This window comes from Mustelus asterias, chromosome 1, assembly GCF_964213995.1.
Source record: "Mustelus asterias chromosome 1, sMusAst1.hap1.1, whole genome shotgun sequence".
Lineage (NCBI taxonomy): Eukaryota > Metazoa > Chordata > Chondrichthyes > Carcharhiniformes > Triakidae > Mustelus > Mustelus asterias.
The window spans coordinates 74428444-74455111 of NC_135801.1; the positions used below are offsets into that span (position 1 = coordinate 74428444).

A 26668-nucleotide genomic window follows, 5' to 3' on the forward strand; every position below is an offset into this window, starting at 1 on the left:
CCCCGGATGGCAGAGGTCATTGTGGAGAAACTGCAATCGATTCTCCTGCATACTAGCGCATGTTCCACGCGACAGGGCATCCGAGGGCTCGTTGAGCTTCCCTGGACGATACATTATATCATAATTGTAGGTGGAGAGTTCGATTCTCCACCTCAAGATCTTATCATTCTTGATCTTACCCCGTAACGTGTTGTTGAACATGAACGCCACGGACCGTTGGTCCATGAGCAGAGTGAATCGTTTGCCCGCCAAGTAATGGCACCAATGCCGAACGGCCTCCACAATGGCCTGGGCCTCCTTTTCCACCGCTGAATGTCGAATTTCAGGGCCTTGGAGGGTGCGAGAGAAAAAGGCGATGGGCCTGCCCGCCTGGTTAAGTGTGGCGGCCAGGGCGAAATCAGATGCATCACTCACCACCTGGAAGGGGATGGACTCGTCGATAGCGTGCATCGTGGCTTTCGCGATGTCGGCTTTTATTCTTGCAAAGGCTAAGCGAGCCTCTGTTGCTAGGGGAAAAGAGGTAGACTTGATGAGCGGACGGGCTTTGTCCGCGTAATTGGGAACCCACTGTGCGTAGTATGAGAAGAAGCCTAAGCATCTTCTCAGTGCTTTGACGCTAGTGGGCTGGGGAAGTTCGAGGAGAGGACGCATACAGTCTGGATCAGGGCCAAGGACCCCGTTTTCCACCACGTATCCGAGGATAGCTAGGCGGCGCGTGCGAAATACACACTTCTCCCTGTTGGAGGTCAGATTTAGGTGAGATGCAGTGCGTAAGAATCTAAAAAGGTTGGCATTGTGGTCCTGCTGGTCATGGCCGCAGATGGTGACGTTATCCAGGTACGGGAAGGTAGCCCGCAGCCCGTTCTGGTCCACCATTCGGTCCATAGCACGCTGGAAGACCGAGACCCCATTCGTGACACCAAAAGGAACCCTTAAAAAATGGTACAGGCGACCATCCGCCTCAAAGGCCGTGTATTGTCGGTCCTCTGGGCGAATGGGGAGTTGGTGGCAAGCAGATTTTAAGTCGATGGTGGAGAACACCCGGTACTGCGCAATCTGATTGACCATGTCAGATATGCACGGGAGGGGATACGCATCCAGCTGCGTGTATCTGTTGATGGTCTGACTATAGTCTATGACCATCCGGGGTTTGTTCCCATTCTTAACCACCATGACTTGCGCTCTCCAGGGACTAGCGCTAGGTTGGATGATCCCTTCCTTGAGGAGCCGCTGAACTTCAGATCGAATGAAGATCCGATCTTCAGCGCTGTAACGCCTGCTCTTTGTTGCGATGGGCTTGCAGCCTGGCACGAGATTCTGGAATAGGGAGGGTGTGGTAATCCTAAGCGTTGAGAGGCTACATGTGGAGCGCGTTGGGCAACTTAGAGGCTGCGGGTCTCCCACTGAAAGCAGAGGGAGTGGCTCACCATACTGCAGGGTTACACTCTTCAAGTGGACCATAAAATCTAGTCCTAGGAGTATTGGCGCGCAAAGGTGCGGTAACACAAGGAGCTTGAAGTTCTCGTAGACTGTGTCCTGCAGTGTCAGATTGACCACGCAACTCCCTAGCATGGTGACAGACCGGGACCTTGACGCCATCGAAATTGTCTGCTTGATAGTCCGAATCTGGAGACCACACCGCTTCACGGTGTCTGGATGAATGAAGCTGTCCGTGATCCCGCTGTCAAACAGACAATAAATCGGGCGTTTGTTTACCTGTATGTCTATCATGGACTTGTCGAGTCTGTGAGGCTTGGCCTGGTCCAGGATGATCGACGCCACCGTTGGTTCATGGGCGCAACTGCATGCAGCTGAGATGGTTGATGACGACCCCTGCTGGTCATTCGCGGACGGTGCCGACCAACATGGCTGCCCCCATAGGTCGCACGTGGACGATGGCGCCAAAACCAGCGGCCCCTGCAGGTCGCACGTGTCTTGCGACTCCGTCGTTCGGAATGGCGACGTCCTGGAATCGCACGTGGCAGAAGACCTTGAAGATGCAGAAGACAAGGAGGCTGGCTCCGCCCCCTTTTGTGTTGTTTACATCCCACTCTACCCCCGCTGTTTTATAAGCACCAATGAATTCTGCTCATAAATGTAACAAAGGGCCTCTAATGATCCAGACCAAAGGGGATATCTCTGCAAGATGGTTGATAGGGGCTGAAAATGTCCATGAACTCAGGATGTATAAACTTGCTAGGCATACAGTTAACCAGAGCTTAAGCTGCTGGCATGAACATAACTGACTGTACCTACTGAACCAAATGACCAGCATTTTGAGGCTTAAAAGGATTATGAAAAGTCAGATATACAAAAGCAAAGACCTCTGGCTTGATAAAGTGGACATGAATTCTGGCTGAAGGAGTCAAAAACCTGCATAGTCAACCATGGAATCTCTACTGTGCAGAAAGTGGCCATTCGGACCATCACATCTACACTGACTCTCCAAAAGAAGATACAACCCAGGCCCTCCCCTCCGCCTCTGCCCTATCTCCATATCCCTGCTCATTTACCATGGATATTCCACCCAACCTGCTCATCATTGGACTGTGGGAGGAAACTGGAGCGCTCAGAGGAAATCCACACGGACACAGGGAGAATGTGCAAACTCCAGACAGACAGTCACCAAAGCTGGAATTGAACCTTGGTCCCTGGTGCTGTGAGGCAGCAGTGCTAAGCACTGTGCTACTGTGCCGCCCTGCATGCAGAGTGGCTGCGAATACTGGCTGAGGAAGAATAAGACTCACCTCGCTGAAGAATAAGAGAACAAGAGAACATGTGCTATTCTGTCCAGGGTTTACAGAACTGTAAACTCTTGCCATGTTGTACTACTTTGCAATGATCTCTCCTGTAACCGATAGAGGATCTTTTGTTACCAACTGCTATCAAGTTCAAATTCTTAAAAATCTGATACAGGGTTTTGTGATCATTCCACCGTGATCTCTGCTAATTGTAATTAGAATCAATTCGTTCCTGTGGTTACCTTTCAGCAATTGTTGCAGATCCTTTTCCAGTGAATCTATGTTCTCATTATGTGATTTGTAAAGCCAGATTTAACACTTGTCATATCATCATTATCTACAATTAAACTTCCTCCATCTTTGAGAGGTCTTAGTCTCTTTTTAACTGATATAGCCTATTTATAAACTCATGGTTAGCCCTTCTAATTGAGAATCATAGAATCCTACAGTGCAGGAGGAGGCCATTCGGCCCATTGAGTCTGCACTGACCACAATCCCACCCAGGCCCTATCCCCACAACCCCATGCATTTACCCAGCTTGTCCCCCTGGCACTAAGGAACAATTTAGCATAGCCAACCCACCCAATGCACACATCTTTGGACTGTGGTAGGAAACCGGAGCACAAGGAGGAAACGCAAGCAGACATGGGGAGAATGTGCAAACTCCACACAGACAGTGACCCAAGCCGGGAATCGAACCCGGGTCCCTGGTGCTGTGAGGCAGTAATGCTAACCACTGTGCCACCATGCCGCCCCACTCTTTCTTTCCACTTCCCCACTAGATTTTCTATTTTTGTCATAATTCTCTGATATATTAACAGTAATTTTATTACATCTCTCCCTTTACTATTTAATCTATTTATCTATGGAACTCTTTTAACTTTTATAAGATTAGATTTATGCTCTACACCATTCAACTCTTGTTTGAAGACTTTTCATTCCTAATCTGTCGGCCCATTTGCGGATGTCTTGGCACAATCAACGTGGAACAGATCCCTCTTTATCTCACTGAATTTAGCTTCTTTCTAATCCAGTACCCTTGAACCCTGACTCTACATAATCCCTTTCTGCTTTTACATTGAACCTAACTACAATGCTCTCTATTTCTCAATTGTACTCTTACTTTCTCATCAGTTATTAGCCTCACTTCATATTCCAGAGTTGAATGAAAGATTGCTTCTTTCCCTGGAATAGAAAAAAATGAGTTAGAATGTAACCCTCGAATTATTCTAACAAGTGTTCCATGCTTTGATTATGCGCATTATCTTTCTTACAGCTTTTAAAGGAATAATTGAACTCACTCAATATTATCACCTTATTATACTTAGACACGTCTCTGAACAGTCTGCAAATTTCTAATTCTACCTCAGGGTGTCGTAGTTTGCAGGAAGACTTAGACAGGTTGCAAAGTTGGGCCGAGAGGTGGCGGATGGAGTTTAATGCGGAGAAGTGTGAGGTAATTCACTTTGGTAGGAATAACAGATGTGTTGAGTATAGGGCTAACGGGAGGACTTTGAATAGTGTGGAGGAGCAGAGGGATCTAGGTGTATGTGTGCATAGATCCCTGAAAGTTGGGAATCAAGTAGATAAGGTTGTTAAGAAGGCATATGGTGTCTTGGCGTTTATTGGTAGGGGGATTGAATTTAGGAGTCGTAGCGTTATGTTGCAACTGTACACAACTCTGGTGCGGCCGCACTTGGAGTACTGTGTGCAGTTCTGGTCCCCACATTACAGGAAGGATGTGGAGGCTTTGGAGAGGGTGCAGAGGAGGTTTACCAGGATGTTGCCTGGTATGGAGGGGAGATCCTATGAGGAGAGGCTGAGGGATTTGGGATTGTTTTCGCTGGAAAGGCGGCGGCTAAGAGGGGATCTTATTGAAACATATAAGATGATTAGAGGTTTAGATAGGGTGGATAGTGATAGCCTTTTTCCTCTGATGGAGAAATCCAGCACGAGGGGGCATGGCTTTAAATTGAGGGGGGGTAGTTATAGAACCGATGTCAGGGGTAGGTTCTTTACCCAGAGGGTGGTGAGGGATTGGAATGCCCTGCCAGCATCAGTAGTAAATGCGCCTAGTTTGGGGGCGTTTAAGAGATCCGTAGATAGGTTCATGGACGAAAAGAAATTGGTTTAGGTTGGAGGGTCACAGTTTTTTTTTTTAACTGGTCGGTGCAACATCGTGGGCCGAAGGGCCTGTTCTGCGCTGTAATGTTCTATGTTCTATGTTCATCTCCATCCTCAATGTGCACTGAGAATTGTACAATTTTGCTTTCTACTTATATTCTACAATCCATAAGGACTCTGTCTAACTCCATTCCCAAGGACATCCATAAATTCTAGTGCTGTTATCATATCCTTCACTGACAATGCAATCCGTCCTTCTTTCCACTTACTTTCTCTTCTGGAAATGTCATAACCAGGAATATGCTGATTCTAGCCTTATCCAGTTTTGGACCATATCATCATTATAGCTCCTGTATCAAAACCCTCCAGAGTCATGAATGCTTCCAATGCAGTCAACTGGCCTTTATATTCTGCAGCAACAAGCGGCAATGAGAGAGAAAGGCACTTTTTGTGCTCACTTGTCTAGCCATGGCACTTAGAGTCATGGAGTCATAGAGATTTACAGCATGGAAACAGGCCCTTTGGCCAAACTTGTCTATGCCGCCCTTTTTTTAAAATCCCTAAGCTAATCCCAATTGCCCGCATTTAGTCCATATCCTTCTATACCCATCGTACCCATGTAATTGTCTAAAGTCTTTTTAAAAGACAAAATTGAACCCGCCTCTACTACTACCTCTAGCAGCTTGTTCCAGACACTCAACCACCCTCTGTGTGAAAAAATTGCCTTTCTGGACACTTTTGTATCTCTCCCCTTAAACCTATGCCCTCTAGTTTTAGACTCCCCTACCTTTGGGAAAAGATATCGACTATCCAGCTGATCTATGCCCCTCATTATTTTATAGACCTCTATTAGATCACCCCCTCAGCCTTCTACGCTCCAGAGAAAAGAATCCCAGTCTATCCAGCTCTCCTTATAACTCAAAGCATCAAGTCCCGGTAGCATCCTAGTAAATCTCTTCTGCACTCTTTCTAGTTTAATACTACCCTTTCTATAATAGGAATCCTTTCAGTAGTGAATGCTATTGAGAGTCAACGCATACCTTTCCTTTGGATATAGCGAATGTTTCAAACAACTTTTCTGTTTTCTTTTGCTAAGTAAATAATAATTTAACTTTCACTTGGTGTAGTGCTGTCCTTTAATGATATCATCAGCAACTGCTTTGTGATTTTTGGATATGGTTCCTGTGATAAATCACAACTTAAGCCAATTTCCATTCAACGTGGGTCATTGTGGCCTAAGTTGAATGAAGTCACCACAGAATTTGCACTGAGGGGTGCCTTGAGAATGCACATAACAGATGAAACTCAATTATGTTTAAGATGACTTGTGATTTACAGCTGGAAGTTTGCAGAAGGAACCATATGAGCTAGCTGTACTGGCTTGATATGAATCTCCTGGCTCACAGTGGTAGGCTGATCTGAAGGGAGCTTTTACTCTTCAATCTAATCAGAGCAAATCATTGTTTATCATTTCTGGTTGCAGCAATAATACAACTGGTACATTTTGTAACAATGAATGATTGGACTTAATAATGTGCACAAAAATTTACTAACAAATCATTTTAAACAAAAAAGTTTGTCTTATGTGGATTGAATGGATTTTGAAATAATTTTCTGAGTTTAATTATATACATTTTTCTCTTTAAATATTCATTATTTGGCGTTGATCTTTGGGTCCTCGCTGTCCACGGGGATGGTGCCAGAGGACTGGAGAATGGCGAATGTTGTTCCTCTGTTTAAGAAAGGGAATAGAAATGACCCTGGTAATTATAGACCGGTTAGTCTTACTTCGGTGGTTGGTAAATTGATGGAAAGGGTCCTTAGGGATGGGATTTACGACCATTTAGAAAGATGCGGATTAATCCGAGATAGTCAGCACGGATTCGTGAAGGGCAAGTCGTGCCTCACAAATTTGATAGAATTTTTTGAGGAGGTAACTAAGTGTGTTGATGAAGGTAGGGCAGTTGATGTCATATACATGGATTTTAGTAAGGCGTTTGATAAGGTCCCCCATGGTCGGCTTATGATGAAAGTGAGGAGGTGTGGGATAGAGGGAAAGTTGGCCGATTGGATAGGTAACTGGCTGTCTGACCGAAGACAGAGGGTGGTGGTCGATGGAAAATTTTCGGATTGGAGGCAGGTTGCTAGCGGTGTGCCGCAGGGATCGGTGCTTGGTCCTCTGCTCTTTGTGATTTTTATTAATGACTTAGAGGAGGGGGCTGAAGGGTGGATCAGTAAATTTGCTGATGACACCAAGATTGGTGGAGTAGTGGATGAGGTGGAGGGCTGTTGTAGGCTGCAAAGAGACATAGATAGGATGCAAAGCTGGGCTGAAAAATGGCAAATGGAGTTTAACCCTGATAAATGTGAGGTGATTCATTTTGGTAGGACAAATTTAAATGTGGATTACAGGGTCAAAGGTAGGGTTCTGAAGACTGTGGAGGAACAGAGAGATCTTGGGGTCCATATCCACAGATCTCTAAAGGTTGCCAGTCAAGTGGATAGAGCTGTGAAGAAGGCCTATAGTGTGTTAGCTTTTATTAACAGGGGGTTGGAGTTTAAGAGCCGTGGGGTTATGCTGCAACTGTACAGGACCTTGGTGAGACCGCATTTGGAATATTGTGTGCAGTTCTGGTCACCTCACTATAAGAAGGATGTGGAAGCGCTGGAAAGAGTGCAGAGGAGATTTACCAGGATGCTGCCTGGTTTGGAGGGTAGGTCATATGAGGAAAGGTTGAGGGAGCTAGGGCTGTTCTCTCTGGAGCGGAGGAGGCTGAGGGGAGACTTAATAGAGGTGTATAAAATGATGAAGGGGATAGATAGAGTGAACGTTCAAAGACTATTTCCTCGGGTGGATGGAGCTATTACAAGGGGGCATAACTATAGGGTTCGTGGTGGGAGATACAGGACGGATATCAGAGGTAGGTTCTTTACGCAGAGAGTGGTTGGGGTGTGGAATGGACTGCCTGCAGTGATAGTGGAGTCAGACACTTTAGAAACATTTAAGCGGTTATTGGATAGGCACATGGAGCACACCAGGATGATAGGGAGTGGGATAGCTTGATCTTGGTTTCAGATAAAGCTCGGCACAACATCGTGGGCCGAAGGGCCTGTTCTGTGCTGTACTGTTCTATGTTCTAGTCACCTTCCAGCGCTTTCACATCCTTCTTATAGTGAGGTGACCAGAACTGCACACAATATTCCAAATGTGGTCTCACCAAGGTCCTGTACAGTTGCAGCATAACCCCACGGCTCTTAAACTCCATGGAGGAGAACCGGTGGATGCGGTGTTTTTGGATTTCCAAAAGGCGTTTGATAAGGTGCCCCATAAAAGGCTACTGAAGAAGATTAGGGCACACGGAGTTGGGGGTAGTGTGTTAAAGTGGATTGGGGACTGGCTATCCGACAGGAAGCAAAGAGTCGGAATAAATGGGTGTTTTTCCGGTTGGAGGAAGGTAACTAGTGGCGTGCCGCAGGGATCGGTACTTGGGCCGCAACTATTTACCATTTATATAGATGATCTGGAGGAGGGGACGGAGTGTAGGGTAACGAAGTTTGCAGACGACACAAAGATAAGTGGAAAAGTGAATCGTGTGGAGGACGGAGAAGATCTGCAGAGAGATTTGGACAGGCTGAGTGAGTGGGCGAGGATATGGCAAATGGAGTATAACGTTGAGAAATGCGAGGTTATACACTTTGGAGGAAATAATAACAAATGGGATTACTATCTCAATGGAAACAAATTAAAACATGCTACCGTGCAAAGGGACCTGGGGGTCCTTGTGCATGAGACGCAAAAGCCCAGTCTGCAGGTACAACAGGTGATCAAGAAGGCAAATGGGATGTTGGCCTATATTGCGAAGGGGATAGAATATAAAAGCAGGGATGTCTTGATGCACCTGTACAGGGCATTGGTGAGGCCGCAGCTGGAATACTGTGTGCAGTATTGGTCCCCTTATATGAGGAAGGATATATTGGCATTGGAGGGAGTGCAGAGAAGGTTCACCAGGTTGATACCGGAGATGAGGGGTTTGGATTATGAGGAGAGGCTGAGGAGATTGGGTTTGTACTCGTTGGAGTTTAGAAGGATGAGGGGGGATCTTATGGAGACTTATAAGATAATGCGGGGGCTGGATAGGGTGGAGGCGGAGAGATTCTTTCCACTTAGTAAGGAAGTTAAAACTAGAGGGCACAGCCTCAAAATAAAGGGGGGTCGGTTTAAGACAGAGTTGAGGAGGAACTTCTTCTCCCAGAGGGTGGTGAATCTCTGGAATTCTCTGCCCACTGAGGTGGTGGAGGCTACCTCGCTGAATATGTTTAAAGCGCGGATGGATGGATTCCTGATCGGTAAGGGAATTAAGGGTTATGGGGATCAGGCGGGTAAGTGGTACTGATCCACGTCAGATCAGCCATGATCTTATTGAATGGCGGGGCAGGCTCGAGGGGCTAGATGGCCTACTCCTGCTCCTATTTCTTATGTTCTTATGTTCTTATGTTCTATGTTCTATTTCTATGGCAAGATTCTTTTTTACAAAAAAAAATTATCCCAGTTCTATTTATGGGCACTGAGATTCAGCAGTCTTGCATATTGCAAGATGAAGTGTCATTGCAAGTGTTCCACTGCTGAGAGCGCTATTGTAGAAAAAGGCAATAGGCTGTTTTACAGCCATGTGAAGAGGGGAAACATTGATTCTCCTATTGTACCTCTTGGTAGGGAAGAGTCAATGGTCAGGTGGATTGGTATCCCATTGCACTCCAGATGTGCTGACACTGGCAATGTCCCCAGATGCGGGATACTGGACTGCAGAATTTGTGGTAGTGGGGGTCTGCATTCACACTTTCAAAAAAAAGTCTGACAATAACAGGTTTTGTTGAAGGATTTGGACGGGTGAAAAAATTTAGCTCAAAATTTGGGCTCGACCTTTTATTGCAGAGGTTGCAAAGAAACAAGTCTGACAAACTTTCTTGAGTTTTAGAGCAAAAAGGAGTTCATTTTTTATTGAGTTAAAAAAAAACTCCCAGATAAAGATTTTTTTTAAATTAAATGGGTAAACCTGCATTTCTCAAATTTTTGCAATCACATTAACACACATAAGCATGCAAAATTTACACCTTACACTGCTGGTAGTTTCTACATTAGCCAAATTCGAGTTCAATGCTGGAAAGTAAAAAAATGTGAAAAAGGTTGGATCTCATGGGATAAAGGGGGAGGTGGCTAGATGGGTGGAGAACTGGCTTGGTCACAGAAGACAGAGGGTGGTAGTGGAAGGGTCTTTTTCCGGCTGGATGCCTGTGACTAGTGGTGTTCCGCAGGGCTCTGTATTGGGACCTCTGCTGTTTGTGATTTATATAAACGATCTGAAAGAAGGTGTAACTGGGGTGATCAGTAAGTTTGCGGACGACACAAAATTGGCAGGACTTGCAGATAGTGAGGAGCATTGTCAGAGGCTACAGAAGGATATAGATAGGCTGGAAATTTGGGCAAAGAAATGGCAGATGGAGTTCAATCCTGATAAATGCGAAGTGATGCATTTTGGTAGAAATAATGTAGGGAGGAGCTATACGATAAATGGCAGAACCATAAAGGGTGCAGATACGCAGAAGGACCTGGGTGTGCAAGTCCACAGATCCTTGAAGGTGATGTCACAGGTGGAGAAGGTGGTGAAGAAGGCATATGGCATGCTTGTCTTTATAGGACGGGGCATAGAGTATAAAAGTTGGGGTCTGATGTTGCAGATGTATAGAACGTTGGTTCGGCCGCATTTGGAATACTGCGTCCAGTTCTGGTCGCCACACTACCAGAATGACGTGGAGGCTTTGGAGAGAGTACAGAGGAGGTTTACCAGGATGTTGCCTGGTATGGAGGGGCTTAGTTATGAGGAGAGATTGGGTAAACTGGGGTTGTTCTCCCTGGAAAGACGGAGGATGAGGGGAGACTTAATAGAGGAGTATAAAATTATGAAAGGCATAGATAGGGTGAACGGTGGGAAGCTTTTCCCCAGGTCGGTGGTGACGTTCACGAGGGGTCATAGGTTCAAGGTGAAGTGGGGGGGAGGTTTAACACAGATATCAGAAGGACATATTTTACACAGAGGGTGGTGGGGGCCTGGAATGCGCTGCCAGGCAAGGTGGTGGAGGCGGACACACTGGGAACGTTTAAGACTTATCTAGACAGCCATATGAACGGAGTGAGAATGGAGGGATACAAAAGAATGGTCTAGTTTGGACCAGGGAGCGGCACGGGCTTGGAAGGCCGAAGGGCCTGTTCCTGTGCTGTACTGTTCTTTGTTTTGTTCTTTGTTTTTGTTTTGTTTATGAGTCTGGTGGCAGCAGTAAGTTTTCCAGGTTCTTCTTTAGATTCCAATATGGTTAACACAGTGGTTAGCACTGCTGCCTCACAGCACCAGGGTTCGATTCCTAGCTTGGGTAACGGTCTATGTGGAGTTTGCATGTTCTCCACATGTCTGTGTGGGTTTCCTCCGGGTTCCTCCCACAGTCCGAAAGAGGTGCTGGTTAGGTGCATTGGCTATGTTAAATTCTCCCTCAGTGTACCCGAACAGGCGCTGGAGTGTGGCGACTAGGGGGTTTTCACAGTAACTTCATTGCAGTGTTAATGTAAGCCTACTTGTGACACCAATAAAAAAAAATCAGAGCTTGAACTTCGGTGTTGTGTTGAAGTTCAAGTAAAACACTTACAATTACCAGAGATAATTTCATTTTGAAAATGTAATCAATTTTTTTCAAAAGAGAACGGAGCTCTTTACTGCTCCATTGGCAGCTTTTCCACACAACTTCACTTAACAGCTTTCCTGCTGTGTTCAAGCAATCCCAAAATGGTTACTCCAGTTACATGACCTCTCTCTCCCCCCATTATGTTTTCAGAAGGGGTTTGTTTATCAGATGCCCAAACCAACGGTTTGTTTCAGGGTCAGAGATTATTAGATTATGCAATTTCTCAGTCGTTAATCCCTGAATGGTCATTATAGACCTTGATGAGTTAGGAAGATATATTTCCATGCAAGCACTGCCCTTGTAGACATTCTAGCCAGGATTTTACCATCGCGTTGCACCCATTCGATGCAGTCATAAACTGGGGAATAAAGCGATTGGCGGCATTTTATTTCCGGCGCGGTCAGCCTCTTGCTGGAAATGGGTGAGAAGCAGGTTAATTTATTGAAATGTATTTAAGTAAGCATTTACATGTCATTAGCGAATCCAGCACTCAATCGTCCCGGGCTCGCCTGCCTTTATGACCTCGCCGGGAAATGTTCTCGCTGGCAAGGAATAGACATTCTCCTCATGAATGGGGAGCAGTCGACTTGGCTTCACCAGTGGAACCGGAGGCCATTGAGGCCCCTCAAGGAGGCCTAGGGCAAGGGGGGGGGGGTGCCCCTTGGGCAGTGCCAGACTCTGAGCCACACTGGCACCTGGGCAATGCCCACTGGGCAGTGCCAGGGGGTGGGGCTAATTGGGAGGGGCCAGTAGGAGGAGGGGGCCCACTGCCCCTCTGCAGCAATTGGAGGGGGGAAGGAGGGAGAGGAGGCCCGCTGCCACTCTGCAGTGATCAGTGGAGGGAGGGCAGTAGGGCCATGATCAATGGGGGAGGGAGGGCATCTGCAATCGATCAGCGATGGCTGCATTTATGGCCGCAGGCCCCCACAGTTGCAGTGGAGGGGGAGCTGCTTCAGGCTGCCCGCCCTAGCAGAGGCCTGACAGCTCTCTCTTTGTCTGTCAGGCTCTTGCTACTGTTAAAGACATATGCAGCATCAGAGGCCTGCATATGCGCACTACCTCCTTCTGCAGGCTTTCAGGCATGTTAAGCCCCGCCCACAGACTTCTGCAGCGACCAACAGGCAGAATTTTGCAGCCAGAGTGTGTACGGGCGGGGGCCTGAAAACACGCCCAAAAGACAGATCCGAAACTCTCCCAGTTTCAAGTCCGCCCAGCACTTAGACAAAAAAATGATAAAATACTGCCCTCTGTATCTGCCAGAGGTAGCCTTACAGGAATACAAACGTAAATCCAGAACATTTTTCAGTAAATCCTTTTGAAGTAGTTCATGACATTCTGAGGTGTGAAATACCAGAGAAGGACCTGCTGTGACCCACCTCCTGAATTGTATGCCAAATCAGAACCTTCCAGAAAAGTGGTCAACTGCAATACTGTTATGGTCCTGGACCAGAATCCCAAATAATATTATGAAGCCAGACTAGACCCTAACAATTTTTCTATTTTGACATAAAGGTGAGGGTATGATGGTTCACTCCAGGAGTAATTCTGCTGACAAATTAGGGATCTCTTATAGTCAGCCAAACTTTATTTAATAACACATTTTAAGTAGAACTCTAACAAAATGAAACGGCTTAACTCTTAACAGTTGAACAATAGTTAAAATAAATGAAAGGAAACAACTATAATTTCTAACTTATCACTGTTTCAGTTCCACATCGGCAACATTCTCTGACATACTTAAAATTTCATTTTAAATACAGTTGGCAACCATTAATATACTTGCTCTAAGGGGTGCAGATAGTCTTGAAGCCTCGAGAGATTTTGGGAGCAATCTTACCAAAAAGTTCCAAGTGGCGAACAAGCGTGAAAACGGAAGAGAATTATACCCATTTTTTTGGCAAGCTTTCAGATACGATGCCACTGAGCGCAAAAAGAGAGGCAAAGTGTGATTCATGCCAGTAGGGGATTGGACAGAGTGTATCAAGCTGAAAAGCTGGCTGCTCTGCACATGCGCCAATCTCTCAGTATTCTATATAAAGCACACATAGAACACTGAAGATCTGTCAGTCCCCCACCCCCCTGGATATCACCCCCCCCCCCCCCAGTTATTACCCCCCCGATTGCTGACCTCCCCAGCCAATTGCCACCCGATACCCCCCTGCCCCAACCGATTGTACCCTGGCCAATCCCTGATGTAGAGTGTACAGCCCCCTGCCTCCCCATAGGCTAAACCATTGCAGGTGCTTTTTTCAGATGAGATGTTAAACTAAAGGCCTATGCACCCACTTGGGTACACAGAAAAGACCCCTGCTACTAGTCAGGGAAACATGGGCGTTCTCCTGTTATTCTTCCTGATATTTAGCACTCCCCTAACAGATGAACCTTTAATTCATCACATTGTTGCTTCTGGGATCTTTCTGTGTGAAAATTGACTTATGGTTATCTAAACTTCAACTATGATCATACGCCAAGGTAATTCATTAGTCCTAATTTTAACAACCCTTTGGGGAAGTGGGAAAGTGTCATAGGAGGGCCACCTGCCACCTTCCTGTCGCCAAGCCACTTTACCAGCGGCAGGTAAGTTGACAAGATTTGCCACTGCTGGGAGCACAACTGAGCCACTTAAATGGCTAATTAATAGAAACATGGTCACAATCCACCTTTATGGGCATTCTGTCCAAGTCAGGGTAGCCCACTGCCATGTGGGGAGACCGCTTGGTGAAAACTAGCAGATTCCCGAAGTGTTCTGGTGCTGGTGTTAGTGATGGGAGAGAGGTGGTAGTTGTGTAGGGTGGTGGCCATCCTTTTTGGGCACTCCATAGCACTGCTGAGACTGCCGGCCCTCACATTGGGTCAACAGCTCCTGAGGGGGAATTGCCATCCTTTGTTGGACAGCATCCCAGATCACTTAATAGGCCCCTGCCAGGTATGTCAGGTATATGTGGTAGGTAGGGGAGGCAATGGCCTAGTGGTATTATCGCTAGACTATTAATCTAGAAAATCAGTTAATGCTCTAGGGACCCGGGTTCAAATCCTGCCATGGCAAACGGTGGAATTTGAATTCAGTGAAAATATCTGGAATTAAGTCTACTGTTGACCATGAAGCAATTGTCGATTGTTGGAAAAACCCATCTGGTTCACTGATATCCTTTAGTGGAGGAAATCTGAAGTCCTTACCTGGTCTGGCCTACATGTGACTCCAGAGCCACAGCAATGTGGTTGACTCTCAACTGCCCTTGGCAACTAGGGATGGGCAACAAATGCTGGTCAGCCAGCGATGCCCATGTCCCACGAATGAATAAAAAAGTCATTCTCCAGGGGGTCCCACTGCCAGTTGAACTGGAGTTGTTTCCCACTTATGGCCTAGCAGTGAGAATTCTGTCCCAATAAAATTCAACCCACTATCCATAAACTGCTTTGGGTCATCTGAGGAAGGCATTGCATTAATACAAAATATTTTGTTATTGCGTTTATGACAAAACCAGGTGAACACTGTTTCAGTACAAGGCACTCACTTTTATTTGCAATTTTTCTATTAACAATTAAGAACAGGGTAAAAAATTGCATAATAAAAAACATGACAGAAAAGTCACGTTATTGTTTGAATTACAAGTACTTTATTGTTTCACGCATACCTCATTTTGCTCCTGGTTGTAAAAATACCGTTATCTTCAGGGCTTCTTTAATGATGGACATTTGCAGGACACTGAAGAGTAAACACTATTTATTAAATAGATTAACAAAGCTAAAAATTGATTTTATTTAGATTGTATAATTTGTCTTGTGTGTGTAAATGGGAAATGTAACCCTTATGATTCTAGATGACTGCAACTAAATCAGCAAAATAAAAGCTGACATCTCCCTATCTAAGGATTTCATAACTGAATGTATATGCATATGATAACTCAAAATGACACAAGTTGAATATATTAAATGTATTAAAGGCTTCCACTGTCATTTTATATAACAATATTTTAAATCATTGGCCACTTTAATGGTGGTTGTGAAATGAATATGTGCTGGTCGCTAAGAATTAGAAGCATGATATTTCATTTGAGTGCCTAACCTTTTCACAAATTACATGAAAAATGACTAAGCGTCCATATTAATCCACATGTTTTCTGTGCTGTGTACCATCATAGGGCAAATTGCCTTTAACAGCATAAACCTGATTGAAACAATCACTCAGATAAATAAAAGTATTGGTCAGTGAATTAGATGAACCATTTGCCTTCATTTCCCTCTCTGCCAACTACACACCATCAAAGGTTGTTTAACCTGGTGACAGATTTTCAAAGTTGCAGGCTTGGCATCCATTTTTGTACTTGCTTGCTCTAATCCAACACTCCCCAAAATAAATGTAATTATTACATTGCTTTTTACGTACTAAACATGAAAAATAGAGCATCCTTAATTTAGCTATTCAACGTTCCTGTCCAGGCGTGTCTTGAGGCTTGGTTAGCTTTGTTGGCTGGGCAGTTGGCTTGTGATACAGCGTGACACCAATAACGTGGGTTCAATTCCCATACCGGCTGAGGTTATTCATGAAGGCCCTGCCTTCTCGACCTTGTTCCTCGCCCGAGGTGTGGTGATCCACATTTTAAATCATCACCAGCCAGCTCTCTCTCTTGCAAAAAAGGGAGAGAGCAGGCTCTGGGACTTTGGTGACTTTCATGTTTCAACCTTTCATTGTAGTTTGCATTTGTTACATATATTTAACTAAGTTAATGTTTCCCGATGTATTGAGAGAAATGTACAGGTTTAAGTGTGCAAAATTCTTACGGCAAAAATGAGAAGGTTCTCTGTTCATTAAAACCAAGCATGGGCGGGAGATAAGGCTGCACAAGAGTGTCAATGCTGAACTCTGCACTTGCGAGGTTCCTCTGTCCTACTTGTTTTTACAAAACATTTTTAACAATTTGTTTAAATCTGTGAGTAGCTATTTTCATGTATTATGTTAGTTGGCGATGAAATTCCTTGGGGATTCCATTGATCTCCTGTTGTAACTCCAGTGAGAGACTGGTGGAACTCCCACATAAATGATGGAGACTGCTGGAGCCGATTCTCTGACTTTTCTGTTTGCTCCTTGGACAGAGCAAATTTTAGAAGGGGTGGGGGAGGGTGGGGTGTACTGAGACAAAAGCCTTGAAATTGGATCAGGCAGTATTGGTTTTGGGTGACAAATGCGAGCTGAAGCATCCAATATGTGCATGCTATTTGCTTTCATTTCATATTACCATGCACAGCACATCACATTTGCTAAGGTGCAATGGAGTGATTCAGGGTGCCAACTTGAAATGGGCGTTGAATCTACTGCCTAAACAATCAGACCCGTTTCAAGCACCGTCCCAAAATTAGATCAAGACTGGCCACAACATGCATCCAAACAAATGTGGCATGCAATCAGATTTTAAGCAAACAGCCAAGTAGGCAGGTACTAGACCTTTTTTCTGCACTGGGATAGAGGTGTGCCTTTATTAGCAGAGGTACCTGCCAGTCCCACATAGATTAGGTTCCTTCCTGCTGACCCCACATACTCCAGAGAACACAAACCTAAAGCAAGTGTTAGGATCATGACCACTCCTTTCACCCTTTCTTTCAACTGTATTGTAATTGAGCCCTCATGACACACTTCTTGCTAATGATTAGTTCTAAGCTAATCGCTTTTCACCACAAACCCCACCATCAACATTGACCCCCCCCCCAACACAGTTGACCGCCCCTTTGATTATACTTTGAAAGTTGCAATGATTGTAGATTTTGAAAGTCATCTGTGCAGTACTATCATCCCTGCAAGCAGATGATGTTGTCATAACAAATGCTAATTTTATACTTTGATGAGAGATTATTTGGAATGTTGTTCCTTATCACTTAATACTGTGCTTAGGAAAGGTCAAACACTGTGCCACATGACAAGATAGTGTTGTCCCGTAAGAAAAGCAGCAATGACAATTAGGAATGGAAACACAATGTATAAAACGAGTGTGACTGCGAATAACAACAGCACACAATGCTGTGAAGTAAACTCAGTACACTCTGCATTATCGATGCTTAAGAAATGCAGCATAAGGATCCTGTAAAGAGAAAAATGCACAAGGAGAAGAGGACTAAGACTTTTGGCCTTTGCACAAAAAATACAAGATCATTTTAGTTGAATTACTCAATAATATGAAAGAAAGGAATAGGTTATAGCTTTGCACATTGTTCTAACTCTACTCGGATAAACATATTATTAAAAAAAATACAGAAAATCATTTTAGCGAATGATACATAATAGAAAAAGTGTGTGTACCCTGACATGACAAGGTTTTTCAGTACTCTATCCTATTAATGTTCTATTGCAGCAACAACCTCAGGGGATTTGATATTAGGGATCAACGACTAGAAGAATGCAACTTAATTATTTCTTAATCGCTTGTAGGAATGGCTAGAGAGGTGATGGATTTGACCCATTATTTTCAAAAATAACCCACCTGAAATTAAGACTTGCAGCTAATGCTCAGTTCTAGGTTAGTTTCCTTTAGTTGCCCTTAACTTCACCACCTTGCAATTGCAGGTTTCATACATCATGAAGAACATCTGCAACAACTGCTGGCAACTGGCATCATATAAAAACTTTGTCCTATTTCACTGTAGTTTTGCTTTGGTGTGCAAATGACCAAACTGCTCCTCTTTCTCTTCCCCGAACATCCAGCTGATCAGAACCAAACACTCAGCTACAGGGTGGACTGTTTAAAATAAAAATTACCTGACAGATTGATCACCATGTGGCAAACTTGTTACTGCCAATTGTTCTGACAACGCAATGAAGGAGTCACAGTTTTAAATCAACCAAGGCATAACTACATACACAGATGAGAGTACTGATACCGTCAATTGTACACGTGTGCATATATATCTCATATATATGTATTAACATCAACTATGTTTTTATAGTGAATTTTGATTCTGACAATTGATTTGTTATAAAATAGTAAATACTAGGTTGCTGGCAAGTTCAAAACAGGTTTCTCCTTAAGAAAAGTCAAGACCTGACAACAAAAGTCATGAAAAAAATACAATGGTGTAAATTTTAAACGGGTGTAGTTTGCACTGTCCCTTTTTCCTGCGAGGCTGAATAAAAAGATGTTCTTGTAACGGATTGAGGGCTTTAGGTGAGGAGTTGGCGGATCTCTTTGTGTACATGGCAGAGGAAATCCACATAAGAAGCTCCTCCATGCAAGCCTTTGTCTTCCACCAGGAACTGCCTGAAGATTCCCTCTGATTTATCTTTTTGCTTTAATATTATCAGCTGCAGATAGAAAGAAAAGATAGTCAGGGTTAAACTCCAGGTCACACAATTTGTTGCAAACACTCCTTCAGTTTGAAAGAATTCCTGGTGATCGTGCTTGAATACTTCATTCTAACAGCATTTTCCTGGTTTAAACAGCACATTTTTCCCCTTACAATGAAGGATTATGTGTCGTTGGGTTTACAAACTCAAAATAAATTTAATTTTCAACATATAACTCAGAATCGCCAGAAACGGAAAAGAAATTTCAATAGATGTTGATCCTCAAAGTGGGCAGCAGGAGTTAGGAAAATGCTCTTAAGCGTGTGAACTTCAACATGGGGTGTTGCGGTGGGGAACGCGGGGATGAGTCTGAGCTGCAGTTGGACCAGCTGACACAGGAAAAAAATTGGAGGCAGCCCTAGGGATTGCAGGTGTCAAGGCAAGCTGTTTAAAAAGCGCACCTTGGTGCTGTGGGACCTGCACGCAATTAAACCAGAACTGGAAAGGACTTCCAGCCCTCATCCACTCATACCCCCCCCACCCACCCTCTATGGTCCCTCATTGAAGCTATGTCGCCTCTCAAACAACCCATATGGCTGCTCATGCCTCCCCCAATCTCCACAATCCCCATGCCAAGATATAGTCCCATGCCTATTCGCCCACTGTACGAACCCTATGAACCCTACAGTGACATTGGGATCTGTAAGAAACAAAGCTTTAAATTATGTTATTCATTAAAATAGCTATTACTACAGGCCAATATATGTGTCAATCATCCAGACCCTTTAAAGTTTTAATAGCACAAACTGCAAGCACTTGAAACCACTTTATCTTGTGTAAATAAATACGCGAAATTCACAAAGTGATCAGAGAGACAAAGATGTCAATCAAGCAATGTTTCTCTGTTGCCTGGGCTGGAGCATTTCAGCTATGATTTAAGATACAATCTAAGGAGGTCCATCAAAGATGCCAAAAGACAATACCGGATCAAGCTAGCCACACTGACCCCCACCGACTATGGCAAGGTCCGCAAGACATAACAGGTTACAAGATGAAGGAATGTAAAATCGCCGGCTCCAACGCACCCCTCGCTGATGAGCTCAATGCATTCTACGTCCGTTTTGAGCAAGAGGTCAGCGAGAGCATGCCCTCCACCTTGGAAAAACCTGTATCTGGGGTCACCATTCCAGATGTCAGAGCAGCTTTCTTGAAGGTCAACCCACAGAAAGCAACTGGCCTGGATGGGGTACTCGGACGTGCACTCAGATCCTGCGCGGATCAGCTGGCGGAGGTATTCACAGACATCTTCAACCTCTCTTTACAACTATCTGAGGTCCCTATCTGCTTCAAGAAGATGACCATCATCCCAATACCAAAGAAAAACCAAGCAGCGTGCCTTAATGATTATCGGCCGGTGGCTCTGACATCCATCATTACGAAGTGCTTCGAAACGTTAGTCATGGCACGAATCAATTCCAGCCTCCCGGGCTATCTGAATCCACTACAGTTTGCCTACCGTCGCAACAAGTCCACAGTAGACGCCATTTCCCTGGCCCTGCACTCAACCCTGGAACACCTAGATAACAAGGACACCTTATGTCAGACTCCTATTTATTGACTACAGTTCAGCCTTCAACACTATTATTCTCACGAAACTCATCTCCAAACTCCGTGGCCTGGGCCTCGGCACCTCCCTCTGTGACTGGATCCTGAACTTCCTAACTCACAGATCACAATCAGTAAGGATAGGCAAAAACACCTCCTCCACGATCATCCTCAACACCAGTGCCCCACAAGGCTGTGTTCTCAGCCCCCTACTATACTCCTTATACATTTATGACTGCGTGGCCAAATTCCCCTTCAATTCAATTTTCAGGTTTGCTGATGACACCACCATAGTGGGTTGGATCTCAAACAATGACGAGACAGAGTACAGGAATGAGATAGAGAATCCGGTAAACTGGTGCGGCAACAATAATCTCTCCCTCAATGTCAACAAAACGAAGGAGATTGTCATCGACTTCAGGAAGTCGAAAGGAGAACATGCCTCTGTCTACATCAATGGGGACGAAGTAGAAAGGGTCGAGAGCTTCAAGATTTTAGGCGTCCAAATCACCAACAACCTGTCCTGGTCCCTCCATGCTGACACTATAGTTAAGAAAGCCCACCAACGCCTCTACTTTCTCAGGAGACTAAGGAAATTTGGCATGTCAGCTACGACTCTCACCAACCTTTACAGATGCACCATAGAAAGCATTCTTTCTGGTTGTATCACAGCTTGGTATGGCTCCTGCTCTGCCCAAGACTGCAAGGAACTACAAAAGGTCGTGAATGTAGCCCAATCCATCACACAAACCAGCCTCCCATCCATTGACTCTGTCTACACTTCCCGCTGCCACGGCAAAGCAGCCAGCATAATTAAGGACCCCACGCACCCTGGACATTCTCTCTTCCATCTTCTTTCTTCGGGAAAAAGATGGAAAAGTCTGAGGTCACGTACCAATCGACTCAAGAACAGCTTCTTCCCTGCTGTTGTCAGACCTTTGAATGGACTTACCTTGAATTAAGTTGATCTTTCTCTACACCCTAGCTATGACTGTAACACTACATTCTGCACTGTCTCGTTTCCTTCTCTATGAACGGTATGTTTTGTCTGTATAGCGTGCAAGAAACAATACTTTTCACTGTATGTTAATACATGTGACAATAATAAATCAAATCATATCAAAATGAAGACAGGTAGGTTAGGTTGGGGTTGTTTAGTTTAGAGCAGAGAAGGCTGAGGGGGGCCCTGATCAAAGTGTCCAAAATTACGAGTGACATAGATACGGTATATAGGAAGGAACATTTATTTTTAGTACAGGGATCAATAACCAGGGGGCATAGATTTAAGGGGCAGGAAATTTAGAGGGGATTTGAGGAAAAGCTTTTTCACTCAAAGGATGGTGGGAATCTGGAATTCACTGCTTGAAAGTGTGATAGAAGCAGGAACCCTCACAACATTTAAGAGACATTTAGATGCGCACTTGAAATCCATAGCATACAAGGCTTCAGACAAAGTACTGGAAATGGGATTAGAATAGAGAGATTGGTGCTTGATAACTGACACAGACACGATGGGCCAAAGGGCCTCTTTTATGTGATGTAAATTTCTATGACACTAGGACTCAGGTGTTTTAGTACTCTAATGGATTTCTGGGCTCTCAAATAAGAATACATAATGAAGCATGGCAGAGAGCCCAGAAATCCATTAGCCTGTTTTATGGGGCAGCAGTAAAAGCTATTTTAGAATAATGACCTATTTCTTTAAAGCTTTTCTTACTGCTCTGCAGTCACTATACTCTTCATTGGTTCTATATAGTTTATCGTGGCTGAATAGGGATGGAAGTACCATAGCTTGGCATGAGTGGAGGCGGGGGGGGGGGGCTTAGGTGTTGTTTTGGAGAGTAACAGCTTGGTATGGGGGAGCCATACGAGTTATTTTGGGGGCATGGCTTGGCATTGGGTACATGAGGAGGACCTTACCTTCCAAACATGTCTTTCAAAAAAGGTCCCTCATGCAGACTATAGTTCATAGAACCTCTGAAGTGCCATGAAACATGACTCCTAGAAATGCTGGCTAGACTGCATGAAAATTGTGGAGGACTAAGACATGTCTATCCCCGCGATGGAACCGAATTGGGAGTGCAGTCTACGGGCTTTTGACCCAAACCAGCCCTCACCCTTAAAAGGCATTCCTCAATATCAGAAACCCTGGTAATGGGATTAGGGAATCCGAAATCGGGACCTGCCCACCATTTTTAAAGGGCTCGCAAATCATCCTGAATCTGTAAAAATTCAGGTCAGCATTTCAGCAAGATTTTGAAATATGCAACATTTGAGCCAGATATGGACAATTTTGAATGCTGACCAATTCAAATTCAACTTAATTGTGACCACAGGCTCCCATCAAAGATGCTCAAGCAGGCTGCTCGGAACTGTATAAAAAGTCCATATGACATTCCTGCCAATTTTTCCTCCTCTGCTATGGGAAAGTGCCAAGTGTTGTCTCAGCGTCTCTCCAACAGTGTGCAGCTGAAATCAATAACCCAGCAGTGGAGGCAAGGCGTGGGGGTGGGGGCTGAGGGGGGGGGATAGGGGTCACAAGTAGAAAGAATGTCCACAACCCAGCAGCTGTAAATATTCAGTTACAGCATTCATGCTTTACTTTGAGTACGAAAATATCCTTCACTTTATTGGAACTCCTTTCTCACGCCATTTCTCTTCTATTATCGTACAAATGATTCAACGGGACATGCGCTGTTCTCTGCTCAATTCATATGCTGTGATACCATCTTCCAGCCTTGGGGACATTTTCTGCACATTGTAAAATGAGTTTATAAACTGGGTGAATGTAACTGGAGTTTTCTTTCAACATTTCCATGATGTCCTTTACTTACCAAGCTTAGCACCAGGTTTTGAATTAATCAGTGAAACAGTGATGATCACAATTTAACACATTAGGTGGAATATGAGCCTCTTGACTTACTGAAGCACTTTTAAAAAATTCATTTGTGGGACATAGGCAGTGCTGGCTGGCCAGCATTTATTGCTCATTCCTAGTTGCACTTGGAAGGTAGTTGAGAGTCAACCACATTGCTGTGGCTCTGGAGTCACATGTGGGCCAGACCAGGAAAGGACGGCAGATTTCCTTCCCTAAAGGACATTAGTGAACCAGATGGATTTTTCTGACAATCACTAATGGTTTCATGGTCATCAGTAGATTCTTAATTCCAGATATTTTTTATTAAAATCAAATTCCAACATCTGGTAGAATTTGAACCTGGGTCCCCAGAACATTAGCTGAGTTTCTGGATTAATAGTCTAGTGATGATACCACAAGGCCATTGCCAGTGACTTTCATGTTTTCAGTGCAGAGGCGGCCACACTTTCTGAGATCCTTACATTTACATATGGCTGACGTGCTCCTAATGTGATTTATGTTATCTGTTAGGAAGAGTTATGTGGAAATTACCCCTCAAATTCTACAGTTATATAAAGTCACTTTCCACCAATAGTCCAGATAGCAAAATAAAAGGGCACAAGGGTATATTACCAAAGGCACATACTCACCATTAGAGAATAAATATAAAGCTGAATGGGGGGCAAGAAATATCTGAGCCCAGAAATTAATAGGGACCTGGGGAGCATGGTATAATGCAGGGAAAACCTATGAAAGCTAGGGATATTGGGGAAGCATTAAATATCCTACTGTAGTCTTCCTGCCCGATAACCAGTCAGACTGACAGCTTAGCTTGTGGGTGGGAATACAAATATGCAGCAGGGGACTCATGGTAGTTAGTGGGAAGGAAGGCTCAATGCCACACATGGAAGGTGAGTGGCGTAACAGGTTGCGAGATAAGGACTGTGATTGAGTGGGGGGATGTCTGACCACAATTAGCCCGTGCAAGGGAGGTACAACTCTTCCTTGTATGGTCAGGAGGAGCATGCCTGCTCCTCCCAGCTCACAAGGCAATCTGAAAAGTTAATTTAACACTTTTGGGTCTCTTTTGGCCCAGGAATCAGCTCCCCTCAGATTTTACCAGAGAAGCAAACACTGATCTCTGTTAAGGCCTAAGGTAAACAGAATCTGATCTGCATATTTAAAACAGGATGCTGTCCTGTGGGTATAACTGTTCAAAGGAAGAGGTTAATATGGGGACATTGCAGAAAGAGACAGCCATTCAGTGGAGGCAAATAATGCTCCGCATTTCTGGGCATGTTTCACTCATGGAAAGTAGGCTGAAAATTTGTTGCTATTGGGAAAACCCGTCGATGGTGGCAGGATCTCCCAATGGCAAACCGCCTCCACTGCCACAAAACATGCCGTGAGGGAGTGGCGGAAAATCCTGCCCATAACTTTTGTGGGCCTGATTTTAACTCTCAGCAGGTTTCCAGCAAGGGAAACCAAGGGAAAACAGTTAATTTCCCACCCCTGCAACCCCAGCAATTTACTCACCTTATTAGAATGCTCCTGATTGAATTGCAGAGGTTATTGGGGGGCAGGGGAGGGTTGCTGCTGGTTTGTGGAAAATCAGGCAGCCCTTTGTTGCCTGCGGACAATTAAGTGGGCTAGTGCAGAGACGATCTAAACTATATTCCTGTTTCTCAAGGCCCCAAAAAAGAACGCAAAAAACATATCTTGAGCAGCCTCTCCTGCATCCAATCCTCTAATAACAGATGTTAACCTGGTGGGAAAGACACAGCAGCTTCCCTACTCAGGGATGATTTAAAATTGCAATTGGGGCCCAGTCGGATCCAAGTTCCTTGGTTAAAGTAGGACTCCGCTGGTTTTGGAGGGGAAGTTTCACCACCTGGTATTGCAAACTGTAATTGTGATCCTATATCTTACTATCTTATGTTTCTAGGACAGAGTGCAGACATAAACTAAGAGATCATCAAGTAGGCTCATGTTTAATACAGCCAATTAATAAATCTCAAATGACATCTGTTGTTACGACACGGCAACTAAATCCGCAATTAAATAAAGAACGTAATAGGACAAGACCTCTCAAAATGAAACCTGATAATTGTTAACACTTCTGCTTACCTTCATGGAATAAGGGCTCTGGTTTCTTACGTTGGCAATGATGGACCGAATCTTCTTTGAATACGGGTTGTCCAGTTCAGGTAATGATGTCTGTAACAGTGTGAAATAACAGTGCCTTATTCAAAGGTCAAAGTGTTGAGTCGTATTCTCTAGTGATTACCTCCCACTTGTTTGTCATATTAGGCTTAAGTCCAGTGTATAATTTTATCAGGTGCACCTGTCACCTCTCAAAAGTGCTAATGTAATTTATGTACGTTTTACATAAATAATGAGAGGACTGGCAATAATCATAATCTGATTCCAATTTTCCAATTTGAAAAAAAAAGCAATGTTAAGGGCAACTCGTAGCTTCTTCTTACACCTCTCCAGAATCTCAAATACCTGGACTTCTGTTTTCAGATACGGACAGTACTTTGAACGTTTGTATTTTTTCAAAGAACTGTCCTCAAGTTTCAGTATTAGGATGGGTTCCCCACTGTGTCTCTGTGACAGAAAAATGGTATAAATTTGTCACTTGCACAGATTTCCTAGCACACTGGCATTGCTTTAAGTGCTAAATATCTGAATACTGGGGCCGGAATTTTAGGCCCCAATGGGGATGTGTGCGCAGATGGGCTGGTGCGGAATGTTACACTACTTGCAGACCTGTTAGTTTGTTGGCACCATCTTGGCCTAGGCCATTTTTCCAGAGATATGAGGGTTGGGTGGCAGGACTATCCACTGAATTAAGGACAGTTAAAGGCCTAATAAGGCCGATTGTCAGAGGCCAATCAGAATTGGCCAACTTGAAATTAAAGCCTCTCTCTACCCATTTCAGAATGCATTCATCTCTCAATATTTTAGCAATAATCCATAATGCAATAATCCACCTCTCTTACCCCTACCCCTTCAAAAAAATATTCTTAAAACTCAGCTTTCCTCCCAAGCTTTCAATCACTTTCCCTAACTCTGTGTTTCCATTCCTCATCGTTCATATTCTGTCAAGTACTTTGGAACATTCTGCATGTTAAAATCACTATATTCAAGTTGTGAATCATCAGCAATGCTGCATTCCACTGCAGGAATAGTTGAGGGGAGAGGTTTCACACACAGTGATTAGCGGGAGCTCTACTTCTCAGCAATGATCTCTGGAGATTCCCACACAATATCAAACTGCGGGTCAGATGAACAATAAAATCAGCAAAGGAACTTGTTCTTTAGAACGCAATT

General features: G+C 44.3%; 1 protein-coding gene across 1 annotated transcript in view; it reads right to left on the minus strand.

Annotated features, from left to right (window-relative positions):
- Positions 1–15101: 15101 nt before the first annotated feature.
- The window catches only part of LOC144507866 (protein transport protein Sec24D-like), a 47233-nt gene continuing 35666 nt past the window's right edge, over positions 15102–26668 (minus strand). The window contains exons 7-8 of the mRNA XM_078235330.1: positions 25460–25549; positions 15102–18888 (exon numbers count right to left, since the gene is read on the minus strand). Coding sequence (XP_078091456.1) covers positions 18748–18888; positions 25460–25549 — 231 coding nt within the window. The 3' untranslated portion in view covers positions 15102–18747. The remainder of the gene's footprint in view (positions 18889–25459; positions 25550–26668) is intronic.